At 37.9% G+C, this 21,178-nt stretch overlaps 2 protein-coding genes across 3 annotated transcripts in view; one reads left to right on the plus strand and one right to left on the minus strand.

Moving 5' to 3' along the window:
* RGL1 (ral guanine nucleotide dissociation stimulator like 1) overlaps positions 1-21,178 on the plus strand; it is a 211,255-nt gene that overhangs the window by 7,856 nt on the left and 182,221 nt on the right. The window lies entirely within an intron of this gene.
* APOBEC4 (apolipoprotein B mRNA editing enzyme catalytic polypeptide like 4) lies at positions 1,365-7,120 on the minus strand. Its single transcript, XM_019739350.3, has 2 exons — positions 6,871-7,120; positions 1,365-2,641 (listed from the first exon to the last, which is right to left on the minus strand). Exon 2 carries the CDS (start codon positions 2,609-2,611, stop codon positions 1,505-1,507), a length of 1,107 nt encoding a protein of 368 aa, XP_019594909.3. The 5' UTR covers positions 2,612-2,641; positions 6,871-7,120; the 3' UTR covers positions 1,365-1,504.

The raw sequence follows: 21,178 nt of genomic DNA on the forward strand, positions 1-21,178 counted from the left end.
TGACTCGGTCACCAGAATCTACTTTTGTAATGATCAGAGATGCTGAATTTATCAGGTTGGGGTCTTATTTATTTATCTTTTTTAACTTTGCATCCCACACTATAGACATGATTTCATGATATATAATAAACTTCAGGAATCCCTCTTTAAATAATAATTACTGTATACCCACAATACAATTATATTCCAATCATTCTATACACATTTTCAAGTTAAGAATAGAAATTTTTTTTTAAAATTATCCATGTTTATTTTAATCACAACAGGAATTTCTATTCTAAAGATTTTTCTTTTTAAAGGGAAGTGAGGCAGCAAATGTGGATTAATTAAACACAAGCAAAGTGCTTTGATGTACGTGCTCAGAGGGTTCGTCAAGGAGTCCTTCCTAGAAGTGCGTTTTGAACAAGATTTTAAGAGAAGGTATAGCTATGTACTGGTGAAAAAGAAGTGGTCAGAAAAAAAGGGAAGTAAAACAAAAACTGTGCATTGGGGAGCTATATCAGAAGAAGGGGGAATGGACGCTAAGAAAAAACAACAACAGGTCCATTGCAGGATGGTGAAGCAGGCACTTGGCTGGAATTTACAAGAATGTTGGGGAGCAGTGACTGGTAAAGTTATTGAGATGGAGGTTCACAGCCTTGCTACCCACATTTTACCTGGATAGTGTCCTAGATCCTAAGGGAAAACCAAAGGGAGAAAGAGACAGGGTTTGACCCATAGGAATTGACAATCTTGCCGATGAGAGAGGACAATAGGAAAGTAGAGGGGGAGTCTTGCAAGCTAGTAAAAGTGGCCTGGATATTATATGGTGAGTGATGGAAGGAACCTTTGGAGAGTCTCATGCATCATCCTGCCTGTATCATCTGCTCAGGAGGGAGAGGTCTGAGCTGGGAAAGATCAAACTGAGCGGGTGGCTAGATTTCAAAAATCAATTTTTGTAGCTATGTCTAATCAATTAGCAAAAGAGCTTTTCCACCCACACAAAACTATTTTGAAGCACTTTAGAAAAAAAAAAAAAATGCGCTGCCTAAAATCTTCTGTCCACAATGAACAATTAATGGAAAATTACTGGTTTGCTTTTGCAAACAGCACTTCATGCCAGATACTTCAGGCTGTTTTCCAATCCTACAGTAAATTTTAATACTGAAACCAATTTAGGAATATTTAGTCCATAGGCTTTTTTAGTGGAAAGATGATGTGGGTAGACTAGAATAATAACATTTTCTTTTCTACACCAAAATATTCGCAAGTACTAACGGCTCCACTTTGATACTGTCAGTTTCAAAATAAAGAAATATATTAAGTTGCGTATGGAAAATTTTTGGATTATGTTAGAAAAAGTGTAGCTTTATAATAGTTGAGATGGTAAGCAATTCAGATTTTGCCTTTAATGTATCATTTTATCTCCGTCTTGGATCACACCTAAGAAAGTTTCCAGATTTTTGTTGGCTATCTTACAAGTCCTCTGGTAATAGTTTGGTCTTATGTTGTAGAAATGTAGATGTTATTTTTTCCCTTTCTTTTTCTTCTTCTTTTCACCTGCCTCTTCGCTACTTGCAAACTGTTCTGTGATTTCTACTCTCTTCACTGGCATTGCAATGGGAGGCTTTCTGTGGTCTTTGGCTTCCTGGAATGGCATTGGAGGCATATTTAAGTGCCTGACGACATTCCTGGGTTTATGTGGGTTCTGGCCCACATGGATGGGTGGTAGGTCTCTGAAAGGCACCAGCACAAAAATGACAGGCATCCTGAAGTCTGGTGTCAGATTGGGTTGTGCTTGTCCACTTGTCACTTGAAAAGATGGTCCAGGAGCGACACTGTTTAAGGCATAGCTCTCTAAAGCTGCCTGAGCTGTTGTGTTCTGATTCTCTTTTGTCTGGGGAAGAACATCCATGAAATAAGGTCTCACTCCTGTTATGGCATTGATCGCATATGCGTTGTACCTGTCAGCTAGTGCCCTCCCAGTTAAAATGGGCTGGAAAACCATTGCTCCTGAGACACCGCTCACAAAGTTGTTGAGGAGGGAATGCCAGATCCCACCACTTATTGGGCTCAATATGACCTTCGGCCATAGACTTGCCAGGCTCCGGAGAGCTTCGCGGTTCCATGCCGAGGCAGGAAATTCGGCTTCAGTATGATAGAGCTGAGAGAAGTAAATACTAAGCGTGACATCTGGATACATTATCAGGAAATTGTACATTTTGCTGATGCAGCAGTGGTCAGCTTCATTACAAGGGGAGTTGTTGGAATACAGAATGATATGCCTGATGCCATCATTACTGTATATGGTTGAGTCAAAATAGCCATTCGTCTCAAATAGCATTGATTCTGGATGGGTATTATTGCCAGTGCAACTGCTAGCATGGCCCTTCTGCACCAGGCTTCCACAAGAAGTTTTCAGTTCATAAAACGTGAGGTGTTTGGGTTGAGGATATGTTGGCCCGTAAGGGAATCCAAACATCTGATAAAATTCTGTGTAGGGAACTCTTGCTTCTTCACCTGTCCGAATATGGTAAGGACAATTAGAGCAATCTAGAGAGAAGCTTAGCCAGTAATAAGGTTTTACTATTGTTCCACGATTTGCTAAGTATTCCTCATGTAGCGGCTCCATTGCTAGTTTTATTGTCTTCTAGCTGCAACCCTAAACAAGGAAGGAAAAAAAATTTATATATATATATATATATATATATCAGTGCAGGAAAAATTAAAGACAGTGCATTAATTTATTGAGTTATACTTTTCTTCAAAGCAGGTAGCATGATAACCATAGTAGCACCTTTGATTCTAAAAGATAGTGATATATATATATATATATATATATATATATATATATATATATATATATATATCCATAGATTAGAAAGCTTAGGATTCATCTTTATTGAGACTCCTGGAGAGTGGGGAGGAGACAAAAGAAAAAGGCACAATATACCTTTACCTATTTCATAGATTCTGAGGCAGAAGAGCAAATGGGTTAATGGTGCAAGTACTACCATGTTTCCCCGAAAATAAGACCAGGTCTCATAGTAAGTTTTGCTCCAAAAGACGCACTCTTATTTTCCAGTTAGGTCTTCTTTTCGGGGAAACACGTTAGAAGCAGACTCCTCGTTTCAAATCAGGGCTCTGCCACTTACCAGCTTAGGAACTTTTGGCAAGTTGCTTAACATCTGGGAGTCATGACTTCCTTGTCTATAAAATGAGGCTAGGATTAGTTCCGACCTCTTTAGATTATTTTGAGGATTGAATGACAGACTATATTTGTCTTTATTATGTGCCTGATACATATTAAGGACTCAATAAATGTTTAGCTCTTAGTAGTGACAGTACAAGTCCCAGGGTTATCTAGAGGATTCTTGTTTATGAAAGTCCAAAGAAATAAGCAGGGGTTTTTTATTTTGTTCATGTTCTTCTTTTGTCTCTTTTCCGAATATGATACTATTTAATCTATTGTGCAAAGGTTTTGGGTGTGCTTGCGTCTCCAATCAGCCATTGCTTCTAATCATCGACAATAAATCGGAGGTGGTTGTCCTTTTAGGAAAAGGATCATGGAGTCTATTTTGCTTACTGGTGGAGACTTCTTGTAGAAGTGCCGCTTGAGTATTCTTTGGGCCATGGACACTCATTCATCAACGTTTAAGAGTTATTGCCAGTGTGTGTGGGGGGTCTTGTTAGAACATTTTAGAAACTTTACTATTCTCAAAGCAAATATCGTTCTTTAGGATATTTTAAATAATGTCTGGGATGTTAAAACCAAAAAGTTGAGATCTTCAGGTAATTATTTAAAAAATAATAATTCCTTCAGTTATCATTGTTCCCAAGCAGCAGCCTAAGCTGTTATAATATAGGTTTAAAAATATTTAAAAAGAACTTTTTATAATACAAGTATTACATGTTTCTTGTAGGATTTTTTTAAAAAATAATACTGATACATAAAGGAAAAACTAAAAAAATCATGCCAGTTTGTACCATGTTTCCCCTAAAATAAGACCTAACTGGAAAATAAGCCCTAGCATGATTTTTCAGGATGACATCCCCTAATGCATCTTTTGGAGCAAAAATTAATATAAGACCCGGTCTTATTTTTGGGGAAACACGATATCAGTTTACATCTCCATCTATTCCCCAGATCTATTCCCTCCAGTCATTTGCTATGAGTGTTTGTTACACATACATAATTAAATCATGTTGTAATTTCACATATTCACTTAGTATTATGTCATGAGCATTTCCCCATGTTATTAAAAACTCTTCAAAAAACACAATATTCATGGCTAATTAGTGTTTATTACATAAGTATAGCATTCAGCTTCTTGCCTCTTTTTGTTATTATACATAGTGCTTTGATGGCTATCTCTAAATAAATCGTTCGTATCTCTGATTCTTTTCTTTAAGGTGGATTACTAGAAGTCATATTATTAAATCACTTTCTCAGATTGCTTCCTAGGAAGGTGTACCAATTTTATCACTTTCTCCCAGTGTTGTTTATAACCCCCTTTGCCAATTCGAGAAGTTAAGCATCTCTTTGTGGTTATAATTTGTACGGTTTCAATTCCTAGTGAGGTGGAACACTTTACACATGCTTATTGATCTGTAGTATTTATTCTGTGACCTATATTTGATCCCTTAACATTTTTTTGTTTGTTTGAGGTTTGCCTATTGATTTGCAAGAACTCTTTATGTGCCAAGAATATTAGCTGTCATACTTATTGCCAATATTTTACCTGCTTACAGAGCCTTTCAGTTGTGCTGGGGGTATTTTTAATTGTACCAAATTTTCATTTTTATGTGGTCAGATATTTACCCTTAGGATTTTGTTTTACTATTGTATTTAGAAAAGGCTTTCCCATCAAAGAGGACTTAATAAGTACTCCCATATTTTCTTCTGATATGTATGGTTTCATTTTTTTACATTTAACTCTTTGTCCAGGCAACAAAACAGAAAAATGTAAAAGGGATAAACTGACCATTGCTACAAAATATATTTTTCTCTTTTCAAAATGGAAGGTATCATTTCAGAAGTATTTATTAGGACCTCTCATGGGGAAGCCCTTTGATCAACTTCTGTCTTCCTCAGCCCAGGGCACCGCAGCCATCGCTGTGTTTGATCAGCCTGCTCTCCAGGCTGGAACCTGCTGAGTTCCTTTGTCTAGCCTGTTCTGGGCAGAAAATAGACAGGGTGCCAAAAAATGTATACACATTTTAAGAAAGGAAAAAACTGTATTAAAATTACACTGATGGTAACCACTTTGAGCACCTTTTGTAATTGCAGAAGTCAAACGTGACCTGTATTCACTTTTGTTATCGGTATATATTGAATATTACAATTTTGATACAGTTTTCCTTTCTTAAGACCTCAATCCAGCTGTAGATAGAATGTAACTTTACTCATGTCACCGTAATCCTAACGGTGAATATCTCTGCATGAACTCTGGGTACCACATACTCATCCAATTCCAGATTTCTCCTAACCTCTGTCATGTCAACTTAGTCCACAGGATTGGGCGTTTACCTCAGTTTCCTCCTAAGTGCTATAATTTCCTGCTGTAACTGAATTCCTGCTCCGTGGCTTCCTAGACCTTACCTAGCTATTCCTCAGGGCCCTGGATTCTTCCTGTTTAACCCTTGGCAACAGACCGATCACCTGGAACGTGGCACCATCTCCTGCTTGATCCTGAGCGTTGTTTCTGCCTGGATCTGCTGTTCTCTCAGACTTACTCATCAGACCGGATCGCTCTGAATCTCAAAACTTGTTGAAACCAAGCCCAGAGTCTCACTCTCTTTTGAATATTGTGCCTTGGATGTGGTCTGCCATTGGGTGGCCCACCTGATACCAAGGTTATTGCTCAGATTACAATTTCAGCTCACCCATAGAAAATTTACAGGTTGATTTGGCCAAAATACTATGGAAGCAGTACTGGGAGGCCCTTTTCGGCCTTTATTTTTTTTTTTTGAGGGGGAGGTGAGGGTGGCGTTAACTATTTATAGTGGTTCCAGAATTACCTTTGAGAAGTAGAAGTCTTCCTGTCTTTCAAGATAAAGATATGGAAACTCCCGAGTGCTTTTCTAAGCACTCCTGCCTCTGCACCCTTTTTCTCCTCTGGCTATTTTAGCCATGGATGGTGTATGACTACTGTCTGTAAGGAGATCTTGAAAACTAGTCGCCTTCAAATGTAATGGAGGGAGAGCTGGAGTTTCATTCTTGCTTATGGCTTTTCAGTGTCAACCAACTATGGTTCCCTAGTGGCAAGGTCTTCACTTTTTCAGAGGGTCTCTCTGGGATTGTTCTTTGATCTCCCTCATCTAAAGGGGGAAGCAGGAAAGAACTGCCCCCTTTGAACTGTCACAGAATTTGTGGTTTATATCATCCATTTGCCATTGATCACAGACTGCCTTTATTGTTAACTTTCAGTGTCTGTCCTTTCATACTCCCCTACCCAGACAGAGACGTGCCCTGGTTCGCCCAGGGCCTCCCCAGGAACCTTGATTGGTTCACAGGCCAGGTTGGCCAACACCTGTTTCCCCCGCATCCTGTGTCCCTACCACCCAGTCCTCTTCCTTCCGCTTTGTCTGAGTTTGGGAAATGCATGTTGCCCTCTGCAGAGCAGATCTCCTGGTGGTGAGAAGGAGAGATCTGTAAAACCCAGCTCCATCTTCGGGTTGTGAGTGACCCCTGGACTGCAGCCCTGGGAGAACAGCCTTCCTTAGTTGAACACAAATGAGGACAATCTGCTCTCTTGTCACCCAACTGGGATTTAGCGAGTACTGGTAAAGCACAGTTTGCACTGGAGTAATTGGAGAATGGAGTTTGTCCTTCCCAATCTGTGCACAAGCTGTTAGCAGCTAAAAACAAATGTTAGCAGTTATAATTACCATCGTTTTGTCTCCAGGCTTGGATCACACTCCAGGTGTTCTAGGAGACGGTCTGTTTCCTTTTTTCCCCCTCTTTAAGTCCCATGCCCTGTGTCAGGTAGCTTCGGAGGGCAATTGTGCTGTAAAGATGACCTCCTGTGTGGGTTCAGGACACTTTCACAGTTTGTGTCTCTTAGTTCCCGTGAACTTTGCTGTCCCCAGTTAGGAAGGCGGTGCTGAGGTGTGGCTGCCTCTAAGAACACTGTTGAATTGGTGCCATGGTAACGTTTCCAAAGTAGCTACTGCTAGGATACGGTTCTGACACTTATTACTTTATTTGCATTTCAAACCACCTGTTCCGAAGATGAAAATATACATGAACACATATTGCAGTCTGGATAAAAGTGTAATATCTGACTAAGTGAGCGAACGTGTTGGGGTTTTTCTCCCTCTGGATGTAAGAATCAAGTTCTGACGTCATACTCCTCAGCGCCTTTGTTCTGATCTAGAATAGGTGCCAGGCTTGGTGTGTGGACGAGATTTGTTGGTCTGTGGCCTGTGGAGGCTCCAGGGCCTCTCCTTGGAGGTTTGCCCTTCAGTAAGAGAGAAGCACCTATGAAAAGAAGCAGAGACTTGACCTCTCCAAAGGGGGGCGCTCTCTGCTGATAAGCCCGCAGTCCCAGAAGGGGAACCCGACTTACTGAGCCCTGCAGTTTCCTCTTCCAAGTTCCCACGGAGACTCGGTGGCTGCAGGAAGAGCCACTCGCCCTTCTCCATTCTTTTCCCCACCTGCCTTCATCTCCACACCATCTCCTAGGACACTAGACCTGTGGATGGTCTGATTCACCGTTTGTGCTCACTCTCGGTTGTTCTCTCTTTCATTTTCCTCAGGCCCCTTGAAGGAGTTGAGTGGTGAGTACTCGTGTGTGTTTCCATTAGTTACCGTCAAACGTCCTTAAGCATATATACTATCAAATTACCCATCGAGGATAATGGAAGCACCTAGAAGGCTTCCTGCAGCAGCTTCACCACTCTTGTTTCTCATAGTGAAACTCCCAGTCTCCATAATAACAACCGTCCTCCGCCAGTTATTTTTGTTACATTTTCTTTCCTTCGGCCTTTCTTTGGTACGTGCTCACTCTATTGCATCCGATTCCTTCCCCACCATTTGCCACGGATCATGTCTTTACTGTTCCCACTTCTTGCCTCTATTTTCGTAGTATCTTCTAACTCAATGAACTTGTAAATACAAAACCAGAAGTTGATCCTCAAAGTTCATCTTTTATTTAACTTTAACAAAAGATATTCCATTTAAAGATATTGCCATGGAAATGAGTCTCTATCCACCAGTATATTTACCAATTGCATTTTAGGGTGACTTCAGGGGTAGGCAATTCCAAGCAGCCAGCGTTTTAAAAACCAGCTCTACTGAGGTATAACTGACAAATAAAAATTGTGTACACTTAGGGTGTACAGCTTGGTCTTCTGATATATTTATACACTGTGAAATGATGACAGCAATCGAGCTAACTGACTTGTCCATCACCTCATACAGTTATCTTTTTTGGGGTGTGTGTGTGTGTGTGTGTGTGTGTGTGAACACTTAAGATCGACTCTCTTGGCAAGTTTCCAGTATACAATGCAGTGTTGTTAACTGTAGTTACCATGCTCTACATTGGATCTCCAGACCTATTCATCTTGCATAACTGAAACTTTAAACCCTTTGACCAACATCACTCCACTTTCCCCTCCCCCAGCCCCTGGCAACCAGCATTCTACTCTATGCTTCCATGAGTTTGACTATTTCAGATTCCTCATATAAATGAGATCATCCAGTAGTTGTCTTTCTGGGACTGGTTTTTTCACTTAGCATAATGTCCTCCAGGTTCATCCATGTTGCGGCTGATGGCAGCATTTCCTTTTTTTTTTTAAGCTGAATAATATTCCCTTGTATGTATGTAACACATTTTCTTTATCCGTTCATCTGTCGATGGTTATTTAGGTTGCTTCCATGTCTTGACGGTGTGAATAATGGTCTGGTGAATATGGGAGTGCAGATATCTCTTTGAGATCCTGATTCCAGTTCTTTTGGATAAATGCCCAGAAGTGCTATTGCTAGTTCATATGGTGGTTCGATTTTTAATTTTTTGAGGAACCATCATACTGTTTTCCATAGTGGTTGCACCAATTTACATTCTCACCAACAGTGCACAAGGGTTCCCTTTGCCATATCACTGACACTTGCTATCTTTTATCTTTTTGATAATTGCCATCTTAACAATTGGCATTGGTGTGAGGTGATATCTCATTGTGGTTTTGATTTGCATCCCTCATGATTAGTGATGTTTGAGCACCTTTTTTCTATACCTGTTGGCCATTTGTATGTCTTCATTTAAGAAATGCTTAATCAGGTCCTTTCCCCTTTTTAAAATCAGATTTTTATTTTTTGCTACTGAGTTGTATGAGTTCCTTATGTATTTTGGATATTAACCTCTTATCAGATAAGTTGTTTGCAAGTATTTTCTGCCATTCTGTAAGTTGCATTTTCACTGTATTGATTAAGTTTCTTTTGCTGTGCAGAAGCTTCTTAGTTTGATATAGTCCCACTAGTGTATTTTTGTTTCTCATGCCTGAACTTTTGGTGTCATAGCCAAAAAAAGTCATCACCAAGAGCAATGTCAAGAAGCTTTTTCCCTGTTAGTTTTATGTGGTCGGCTTTTCATACGTTTCATAGGTTTCATACATTTAAGTCTTTAATCCATTCTGAGTTGATTTTTGTATGTGGTGTGATATAAGGGCCCAGTTTCATTCATTTTAAGTTACTATTTTTTACTGTTAGGTGAAGGAAAACTCTGAGGGAAGGTCAACTTTGCAAAGCTCTCTTTAGTTTGTACAGAATAACTTTTAAATTGAATTTAGTCACAAGGAAATAAAGGACTTTGATGATGGTTCAAGGACCTGCTCACAATTCTTATTGCTAAGTTGACATTTACAAGAAAGGAAAAACTTTGGAGAAACATCTAGCTTCCCAAACAGACTCCTTTTATCTGTCTTACTTTGTTAGCCTGCCGCATTTCACCTTCATTCAGATGAGTTATGATGTATATTATCTATAGAAAAGCAATATGCAATTATAATGAAGAAGTTTTACAAAGGCAAAAGTCTCCTACACTGATATATATTTTTAAAATACCTTTACTTAGTTTAACACTCCAAAAATTGTTTCTAATCTATGTTCTGACTTCCAATTTGGGGTACATCCAAAATGGTTTGTGTATTGCCAGTTGCTCCGTATAAGGTGACTTTCTCTCTTCATGGCAAGAAGTAAAATAATTTACATTTTCTTGCTGAAAGTTTTTACTTTTATTTGAACGTACTGTGGCCAATGATTTATGTAATTCATTGCTTGCAAAGCAGTTTGGTTGACACCGAATGATAATGCCCACATTCAGATAGCAGTAACAAACTACCTAAACAAAACAAAACCAAACAAAACAAAAAACTGAAGGAAAAAGCAATCATGAAATAAAGAAGTGCAGAAAATTCAGTAGGTTTCATGGATCCCACTAAGGAATTAGGTGGGAAAGATGGAATAAGATTAAGTGTTGAATATAATTAGCAATGTATTAAAGAATTTGGAGGGTGTCAGATGGGCACTTGTCTCATTAGGGGGACTGTGTAGATGCCTGATCACTGCATTGTACACCTGAGCTGAAGTTGAATAATATTGAATTTCAACTGCAATTTAATATATATGTAAGTCAAGGGAATGGAGTCAATGGAATTCGAACAGCTATATACGATGTCAGAGGGGTAGTAGCTTGGGGAAGGGGGGTTTTCACTTTGTGAGGGGTGTAAATGTCTAACTGTTACATTATATTGTACACCTGAATTGATAAAAAATAAAATAAAATATAACAAGGGAAAAAAAGATTAAGTGTTAAGGTCTAGAGGAAAGGAAGACAAAAGCAGCGGCTGGGTCTTCTAGCTTGGGGTCATCAGCAGAATGGCCACAGGGTGGCAGAAGAGTCTTAATAGCGAGGAAACTTTCTGTGGAGGATAGTTACTAAAATCACAGACTTCTCTCAGAATTCCTCCATGTTGTTTTCCTCCATTATCCTAGGGAAACACAAGCAGATGTTTAGAATCAAAGGTAGCTATGAAAACTTAAGCTGAGAGAAAGTGCAGGTTGAAGGCACCATCTTTATTCCCCGAGTCGGTATAGATGCTCTAAAAAGGTTTCACACTATCTGTAGGGAAGGACCAATTTAGTTTCCAAACCATCATGCACTAATAATTTTGTAAAATTCAATGAAAATGATTTTACTGAAAAAAATGAACAAAAGAGACATAGGAAGTATAAGCCCACTTAAAAAATAATTAGTTCAACAGATATAAACAGATAAACATGTATAAATTTTAAATTACATTTCCATAACTATAAACAGACTGGTTATTTTTGCTAAGACATTGTTTAATTCATCTGACTTTTTTCATAGTGAAATGTTCTCAGTGAAGGAAGTAGTGTGTTGCTTTACATTCTGGCTCAGGATTCTTAATTTGAGCAACTGCTCTAGAACCTTTTATATAAGATTTGAACTCTCAATCACATTTCCTGATTTAGCTCACACAGGGTCATCTCAAATTTCTATGAAAGTTTTTAAATCCTCACAGTTTCTGTACTTACCTTGTTCGCATTGGTAGCAGTTTATCAATGGGCACTAGTTTGCGAACTTAGCTTTGATTGGCATTGTTTTCATGTACTTCTATCCCATTTAAGTCGCCGTTAGGAAGTGATTCTATTAACTAACTTCATTACATTTTATTTAAGTTAATTCCTCTGGTTAGTTTATAATAAATACAAGTGATGAAGAATTTAAATGACAAAGCATTTGTTGAACAGAGATTAACATTTAGTGAATGCCTACTCTGTGCCAAAAATTTGACTTGTCTTACATTCCAAAGAGATGGGTATTATTACATTTTCCATTTTATGCATAAGGAAACAGGTTCAGAGTATTTAATTAATGCTCAAGGTAACATAGCTAGTAATTGGTAGAACTAGGATTTGAACCAAGAGCATTCTAAAAGTCTTTTTTTTAAAAATACCATAATCCCTCCATCATATTATATTTTTTGAGCAAATAGAAAATAATTTCAAATTTATAACTGAGTCTTAAGATACGTTGGAAAAAATCATATTTCAAAAGTGAGACAATCATAAAGTTAAGAAAGAGAAAAGAATGTAGGAAAACTATGTCATGATCAGATAATAAGTATGTGTGAGAAAACAGTTGAAAATGTTTCCGGCAAGAGGAAAGAAAAAAAATCAACTTCTTGAGGTATAACTTACATATAAAATGCACCCATTTAAAGTGTGCAGTTTTATAAGTTTTGACCAATGTATATTCTCATGTTACCACTATTACAATAAAAATATAGACCATCTCCATTAATCCCAAATTTCCCGTATCCCTTCCTTCCCATCAATCACCCTCCCACATGGCTCTAGGGAAGTACTGTCTGTTACTATAGATTAGATCTGTTTTTTCCAAAGTGTCACATAAATAGAATCATAAAGTATGAACTTTGGCATTTTTCGGTTATTGCTCAGCACAATGTTTTTGAGATTCGTCCATGTGATTGTATCTATCAGTAATTTTTTTCCTTTTTGGTACTAATATTCCGTTGCATAGATATGCTATAATTTATTCATCTATCGATGGACATTTGTGTTGTTTCTAGTTTGGGGTTATTAGGAAAAACTGCTGTGAATATTCACATCCAGGTCTTTGTGTGAACATGTGTATATATTTCCCTTGGACAAATACTCAAGACTGGAATTGCTAGGTTGTATAGGAAACACATCTCACCTTTCTAGGAGCTTCTCAAGGGGTTCAGAACAGGTCTCCCTAAGATGTGCCACTTTGACATGTGAATTATTTTGAAGGCAATCAAGACCCCGTGGGTCACAAGAAACTTTTATCTCTCCCTTAAAGAATTTAAATGAAGGGCCTTGCCCATAATAAGAGTTATTACCAGAGATAATTTTTATGACCTATCTATAGGGCAGGGCAAACATCTAATTACTGAACATCTGCTCTGTTATCGTCCTGCAAATGACCTTTCTCCCCTCTGAAGCCCCACAGTGTCTTACCTCATCCTTAGCTCAGAATGCCATGTGTATCTCATTTTCTGTCTCTGACTTGCTCATGTATGTGGGGTTTCCATACATGAGTATGTAATTAAATTTGGTTCTCTTGTTAATCTAATCTGTCTCATGTATATTTAATGATTAGATCAGCCAAAGGAACCTAGAAGGGTAGAGGAAAATTTCTTCCTCCCCAGCATGGCCAAACTATTTCCAAAGTGATTGGTTATTTTGTATTCTCATTAACGTGTGGGCATTCTGGTTTCTCCACATCCTTCTCAACACTTAGTGTTGTGGGTGAAAGGACTATGTAACATATCAATTTCGAAAGACTAGTTTCTTTTAAGCTTGTCATTTGACAGGAAAGGGGTGAACAGTGGCGGGGATTCCGTAGTCCTTCTGTTTCTTCATTTGGATAGCTAATCCTCAGTAAATCTCCAAGGGCACCGTACTTATCAAGCAAGACATTGGATATTTAGCTTATCACTGCCTTCAGCTTCTCTTGTCCCAATCTCATCCAAATGAAGTCACTGATAGTGCTGAACTGAATTCAGTTCAATCTTGTCCGTCAATGAAGCCATAGTATGTGGCAGCTGAGAGAAAAGATTATGGTCGTAGATTCAGTAGAGCATATGGTGACCTCTGAAAATCTTCTAAGTAGAAAATACTCAGCCATTATCTCTTGCAACATTCCTCTCCTCCATTCTCTCTTTTCTTTTAGAACATCGATTAGGTATATGTTGAACCTTCTCACTTATTCCCTGTCTCTTAATTTGTCTCTTGTACTTCCTTTTACTCATCTTTCAGTGCTATATTCTGGGTGTTTTCTCAGGGTAAATCATGCAGTTCTCTACTTTTCTTCCACAGGTCTATTAATCTGCTCTTTAAACCACTTATTGAGTTATTTATCATTTCTGCAAGTTATATTTTGTACCTTTTTTCATAGTTTTGGTCTTTTTAGCTTTCATTATTTTAAATGTTCTTATCATATACTCTGTTACAAATAATTCTGTTATCCAAAGTTCTTGGGGGTTTAACTTTGCTTTTAGTTATTTCTGCCTATTCTTGCTTATGGTGGCTTGTTCCTTTGGGTGTTATAAAATTGTGTTTTTAAGTCATGCTTGCTGGGGATCCTGTGTGGCTTTCACTGAAAGCATGTCTCTCTAGAGCAGTGGTTCTCAATTTTTCCTGCACATTAGAATCACCTAATGAGCTTTTAAAGATTAGGATGGTTGGTTGAATCCTGGTCTAGTTAACTCACATACTCCAGCTGAGACTGAGACATTATTAGTGTTTCTAAAGTTCCACAGTCAAGGTTGAGAACCACTGCTCTAGAGATAATTTGCCTTTAATTTTTACAGGTCCTACGAGTGTATTTCCAGCCCTGGATCACTTTAATATTAATTTCTCAGCTCTGGGTTCCTGAACTGTGTAGGTAGTGTACTTTTTTTTTCTTTTTTACCGGTTGAAGAACATTTTTCATAGAGAATATCAACAAAGTTAATTTGATTCTTGTTTGTTTTTCCAACTGTTTTGAGGAATAATTGACAAATATAATTGTATATACTTAAAGTGTAAAATGTGATGATCTTTATATACATATACATTGTGGAATGATTACCAAGATCAAACTTATTAATATATTCATCACCTCACGTAGTAAACTCTTTTCTTTTATGTGGTGAGAATGCTTAATATCTAGTCTCAGTAACTTTCATGTATAAACAGGTATACAATACCATGTTATTAACTATAGTCACCATACTGTACATAGATCCTCAGAACTTAGAAATTTGTTCCCTTTGACCTACAGCTTCCCAGTTCCTCCTCTCCCCAACCCTTGGTAACCACCATTCTATTTTGTTTCTATGAAATGAGCTTCCCCCCCTTTAGATTCCACATATAAATAATACAATACAATATAGATCTTTCTCTATCTGTCTTATTTTACTTAGCACGATGCCCTGCAAGTTCATCCATGTTGTTGTAAATGGTAGGATTTCCTTTTTTTTTTTGTGGCTGAATAATATTCCATTGGATGGATGGATATCTCTCTGTCTGTCTGTCTATCTATCTATCTATCTATCTATCTATCTATCTATCATCTATCTATCTCCTGTATTTTCTTTATCTATTCATCTGTCTGTGGACTTTTAGGTTGTTTTCATATCTTGATTATTGCAAGTAATGCTGCAGTGAACATGGGAGTGCAAATATCAATTTGAGATACTGATTTCATTTCCTTTGGAGTGGGATTGCTGGATCATGTGGTGGGACTATCTTTAATTTTTGAGGAACTGCTACACTGTTTTCCAGAATGGCTATACCAATTAACATTTCCACCAATAGTGTATAAGTGTTCCCTTTCTCAACAAACTCACCAACATTTGTTGGTTTTTATAATAGCCATCTTAACAGGTGTGAGATGATATCTCATTGTGGTTTTGATTTGCATTTTCCTGATGACTAGTGATGTTGAACACCTTTTCACGTACCTATTAGGCATTTGTTTGTATTCTTTGGAAAAATGTCTATTCAGGTCCTTCGTCCATTTTTCATTGGATTATTAGCTTTTTTGCTATTATTGTATGAGTTTTTTTTATATATTTTGGATATTAACCCCTTGTCAGATATATGGTTTGCAAATATTTTTTCCCATTCTGTAGGTTGTGTTTTCAATTTATTGATTGTTGCTTTTGCTGTGTAGAAACTTTTTAGTTTGATGTAGTCCCACTTGTGTACTTTGCTTTTGTTGCTTGTGCGTTTGGCATCTTACCCCAAAAAATTCATTGCTAAGACCAATGTCAAAGATCTTTTTTCCCTATGTTTTCTTCTAGGAGTTTGGTGGTTTCAGGTTTTACATTTCTGTCTTTAATCCATTTTGAGTTAACTTTTATGAGTGATGTAAGATAGGAGTTCAGGTTCATTATTTTGCACCTAGATATTCAGTTTCCCCAACACCATTTGTTGAAGACACTATTCTTCCCCACTGTAAGTTCTTTATGCCTTTATCAAAGATTAGTTAACTGTATATGCAAAGGTTCATTTCTGAGCTTTTTATTTTGTTCCATTGCTCTCTGTGCCAGTACCATACTCTTCATTACTGTAGCTCTGTAATGCAGTTCAAAATCAGGAAGTGTGATGCCTCCAGCTTTATTCTTCTTTCACAAGATGGCTTTGGCTATTCAGGATCTTTTGTGGTTTCATACAAATTGTAGGATAGTTTTTTTCTATTTCTGTGAAAAATGCCATTGGAATTTTGATAGGGATTGCATTGAATTTGTAGATCACTTTGGGTAGTATAGACATTTTAACAATATTAATTCTTCCAATCCAAGAACACAGAATATCTTTCCATTTCTTTGTGTTTTCTTCGATTTCTTTCATTGTCGTATAGTTTTTATTGTACTGATCTTTCAACTGCTTTTTTGATGCTATTGTAAATGGGATAACTTTCTTAATTTCCTTCAGATAGTTCATTGTTAGTTTATAGAAATGCAAATGATTTTTGTATGTTTATTTTGTATCTTGCAACTTTACTAAATTTATTTATTAGTTCTAACAGTTTTTGGTAGAGTCTTTAGGGTTTTCTATATATAAGATCATGTCATCTGCAAACAGATAATTTTACTTCTTCATTTCCAATCTGTATACCTGTTATTTATTTTTCTTGCCTAATTGCTATGGCTAGGACTTCCAGTATTATGTTGAATTGAAGTGGTAAGAGTGAGCATGCTTGTCTTGTTCCTGATCTTAGAGGAAAGATTTTAACATTTCACTGTTGAGTATGATGTTAGCTGTGGGCCTATCATATATGGCCTTCATAATATTGAGGTGCATTCCTTCTATGCCTAATTTGCTGAGAATTTTATAATGCAAGGATGTTGCATTTTGTCAAATGCTTTTCCTGCATCTATTGCAATGATCATATGCTTTTTTTTTAATCCTTCATTCTATTAATGATCTCTGTATGTTGAACCATTCTAGCATCCCAGGTATAAATCCCACTTGATCATGGTGTCTGACCCTTTTAATGTCCTCTTGAATTCAGTTTGCTAGTATTTTGTTGAGAATTTCATATCTATGTTCATCAGGGATATTGGCCTGTAATTTCTTTTTTTGTGGTGTCTTTGTTTGGCTCCGGTAATGCTGGCCTCATAAAATGAATTTGGAAGTGTTCCTTTCTCTTCAATCAGGTAGTATAAATATGAACCTTGTGTTTGGGGAGGCTTTTCCCCCCCCTTTTGAGCATTTATACTGAGAAAGACAGTTTCCTTGTCATCTCTTTTTACTAAACAAAGAATTCTAGGTTTTTCTGTGTACTTAGATCACAATCTTGTTGCAAATAGAAGTCTTGCCATGACTGTGAGTCTGTAAATTCATGGTGATGCCCTGCCCTCGAATTCATCCTCCTGTTCCAGTGTCTGCCTGAACCAAGTGTGAGCTTGCTGTGTCTTGAGACATGGTACATTGAAACCCAGTGCAAGCATCCACCTGGCAGACAGACCTCTGGAGCCTGTATGTGTTTCCCCAGACTGTGCCCGGCCTGGTCTTGGCTTCATCTTGCTCCAGCTGGTCTATGTTGCCAAGGTCCCGGCATGCTTTGAATTCCAACCTACCTGAATTATGTCAACTTCTATTCTTTTTCTTCTGTTTCCAAGTCTCTGTCTTTACTGACTTGCCAAACTTAAGTCTGGTTTCAGTTTATTTCCTGGATTCATCTTCCCACAAAGGACTCTATTCCTGATTTGAGAGTTTGTAGTGTGGTTTATAGCAATGTGGGAAGGGGTCCAACTCAGGATTCAGATTTCTAGGATACCCAGATGGTCTAAGCAAAAAGCTTCTAACTTTCCACTTCATTTAAAACAACACTTAACTTATTGAGTATGTAAATTCCAAAGACTTTTTATTACATGTTGATAATATATGCACCTATAATATTAATTGAGGATAAACACTGAATTACTCATTTTATCAGAAGGAGGAGTTTACAGTTGAGGATGCCCTTTGATTTACTTTTATTTGCTTAATTCATGAGTAGCCATTTCCCTGTATACCAAATATAACCAGCTGTGGCTGGATTGTGGCTGTGCTAGTCCATGCACCCTTTTACTCTGAGGCCTTGTAAGGAAACTGAGTTTTGTGAAAAGCATCCGGTAAACTCTTGGCGGTATTGGATGGATCATTTACCCCAGTTTGGACTTTCTTATGTCTTTCAGGATGCCCTGCTGAGATTACTTACCACTGAAACACCAGTCTTACTCAGAGTAATTCATAGCCCTGTGTCAGTGATGTTAGCATTTGATTACGGACAGAGCTTGAAGATTGAACAAGACATCTGGTGGCAAGAGAGTACTTTGTGCTAGTAATGAGCCCACAGAAATGTGGTTGAATGGCTGGTCAGTAGTCCAATAGTATCTTTAATCTTTATCAATTGCATCCTTGGGGGTTCGTGTTAGTGTCCTTCTTTTAATCATTTTGTCGTTATTTAGATTTCTCTTTTTACTTTTTCTCTTCCCTTTCTTGGAAGTATCTTCAAAAGGAATTAGGAGGCACTCCCAAAAGTTGTCTTTGAAGATTGTTGCAGTATGTATACCCGTCAAAAGGATTGACCAAACCTGTTGAAAGCTATTTTATACATCAAGTTCTAAGCTACTCTCAGCTCTTCTCTTATGATTTGATCATCCAGAATGATCTGAAAGAAAACCATCAGAGCTAATTATAGAGCCCAGAGTGATTTTCAGATGCCTTTTTCCCTTCTTTTTCTCATGCAGGGTAGTCAGGAAATCTTGCACTCTGGTTGAACCCAATTTACATTTTTGTTGGGATTGGGAGAGTAGGGTTTTAGACTTTATTTAGAAAGCAAAACTCTTTAATTTACTTAGGAACACTTACAGTCTATTTGGTTTTATTTCTCCTTTCTCTCTCTTGTCTTCTTTTCTTCTCTCCCTACCTCTCTGCTTCCCTTCCACCCTCCATTTCTTTCTTCTTTTCTTTCCTTCCTGTCTTTCCTTTCCTCCTTCCTTCATTCCTCTCTTCCTTGCCTTTTTTTCTTCCTTCCTTCCAAACTTTCTTCTTTCCTTATGTCTTGGTAGGTTGAAAAACCTAAATATTTTGGAAAATAGACATTGATGGAGGGAAAGTATTATTTCTATTGTAAAAATGTGGTTTAGACTAATGAGATCTTAGGTTTGGAAATACAACTTAATGTTCTTCTGTTTCAGCCATTTAATGAATATTTGAATTTCTCCTACTCTATCCACAGTGTGTGATGGGATACCCACATCACCTACAGTGATGGAGAATTCCCTTTGTCTTGAAATAGCCCATTGCAATTGTTAACAGCTCTGACACTTACTTAGTTGTTGCTGATGTTGAGTTAAAATGTATTTCTCTATAACATCTATCCACTGCTCTTTAATTTCTCTCCTTGGGGCCATAGAGAGCAGTATTTTTCAAATTTTAAGTTGAAATCCAGGGTTGTGAAATAATTTTAGTTGCATGTGACCAGCATTCAAAAAAGGAGAAGAAGAAATGGAGTGGAATGGGAGCAGCACAGAGTGAAAATATCAGTGTGTTACAAGTAGTAAAGCTTTCATGAAACCTTTGTCTTAATTGCATAATTAAGTTATTTAATTACATAATGAACTACATATGTGAGCTGGGTCACAACGGTTAAAAAAAAGTTGGAAAGCTGCCGAATAGAGTGTTCCTGACTTTTCTTTCCTATGGCCATCCATACAGTGGAGCTGTTAAGCTAAACATTGCCTCCCACTCATCCATCCATCCGTGTCATGGTCTCTTATCTCCTTGCCGTCCTTAATACCCTAGTATAACTAGTTTGTATAAAAATAGGGACCTGTAATTAAAACAATGTGCCTAACTGTGCTCTGACTGAAACGGAGGCAAGAAGGACTCTCCTTTTCCTGCGTAGCAGAACGGACTGCAGTGCATTTCCGTGCCACCCGAGGCTAGTGGTTACCAATGCAGAGACCCAGGAGCTACTGACCTTGGGGTCTGTTGTTCAGTCAGTGTAAGCCTTGGGGTAAGTTGAATAGTAACCATGGGCAAGCTATTAACCTTCTGTTAAATAGCCTCAGTTTCCTCATCTATAGAAAGGATAATATTAATATTTCATAATATTTTTGTAAGTATTAAGTGACTTAATATATGTAAAGGACTTAGAACAGCGCCAGGTAAATAGCACACACTTAGTGAGCTAATATAATTTTAAAGCAATGACAGCAAATTGTTGATCCATTTAACTTTTTATCAACCCAAATGTCTAGAGCTGTTGGTGTGTGCTATAAACAGTGTGATCTGATGCCCCCATCTGCCACGGGCAGCCCCAGTTGGCACCTGTTATCCTAGTATAATTAACGTACCCCCTTTTCACTCTCAAATGTGGCCCACCTAGAACCTCATGTCTGATTATTCTACACTAAATGTTTATAGTAGGAATTAATATTTTCCCCAGTTATATGCCACCTTAGCTAAAAGCCACATTTTCTCTCACTAAGTGCTTGATTAATTTTGAACTTATGTGGAAGACCTTACTTGTTTTTTTTTTCTTTTGAAACTTCACGTCGATTCTCCTCCCATCTGCCCAAGGGGCAGAACCGAGATTGACAGCAGAGGCTGCCTGACTCCAAAAGCTAGGCTTTCCCGGTGGGCCCAGTTACCCGGCTTTCATTCGGCCCATCATTCTGTTTGGTGAAGAACTTTTAGAGTCTGATTAAATCATTCCAGGGTATCGATTAATCCTCTGAACTTCATATTATGCACACTTCTTTTTATTCATTCAACAAATATTAAATGAGCATCCACGGGATGCCAGGTCCTGTTCTAGGAGCCAGGAATGGAGCAGGGGACCAGCCGACATGCCCCTTCTCCTAGGGCACTGACATACTTTAAAGGTTGCTTTGTGTCTTAATCCAAGTAAACGCAGGGTGCCAGAGTAGGATTTATATGAAGCCCTGAAGCTGGTCGCTAGATACTTTCTTCTGGCTTAAAACTATGTATTCATTAAAAAATAGCACTTAGCAATCCTTTAACAGATAGAGCCTGTTGGTATTTTCAGTCAATCTGTATTGCTTCTTTTTGTCCAAAGGACAGTATAAACCTACTGTCAAAGGCCTTTTTCTTGTTATACCACATCTGTCATGTTCCCTAGACTTT

This window comes from Rhinolophus sinicus, chromosome 11, assembly GCF_057876585.1.
Source record: "Rhinolophus sinicus isolate RSI-liver-muscle chromosome 11, RSI-T2T, whole genome shotgun sequence".
Classification (NCBI taxonomy): domain Eukaryota; kingdom Metazoa; phylum Chordata; class Mammalia; order Chiroptera; family Rhinolophidae; genus Rhinolophus; species Rhinolophus sinicus.

Bases quoted from the DNA above. Each gene is read 5' to 3' on its own strand.
- APOBEC4 (XM_019739350.3), bottom strand. From the start codon at position 2,611: ATGGAGCCGCTACATGAGGAATACTTAGCAAATCGTGGAACAATAGTA.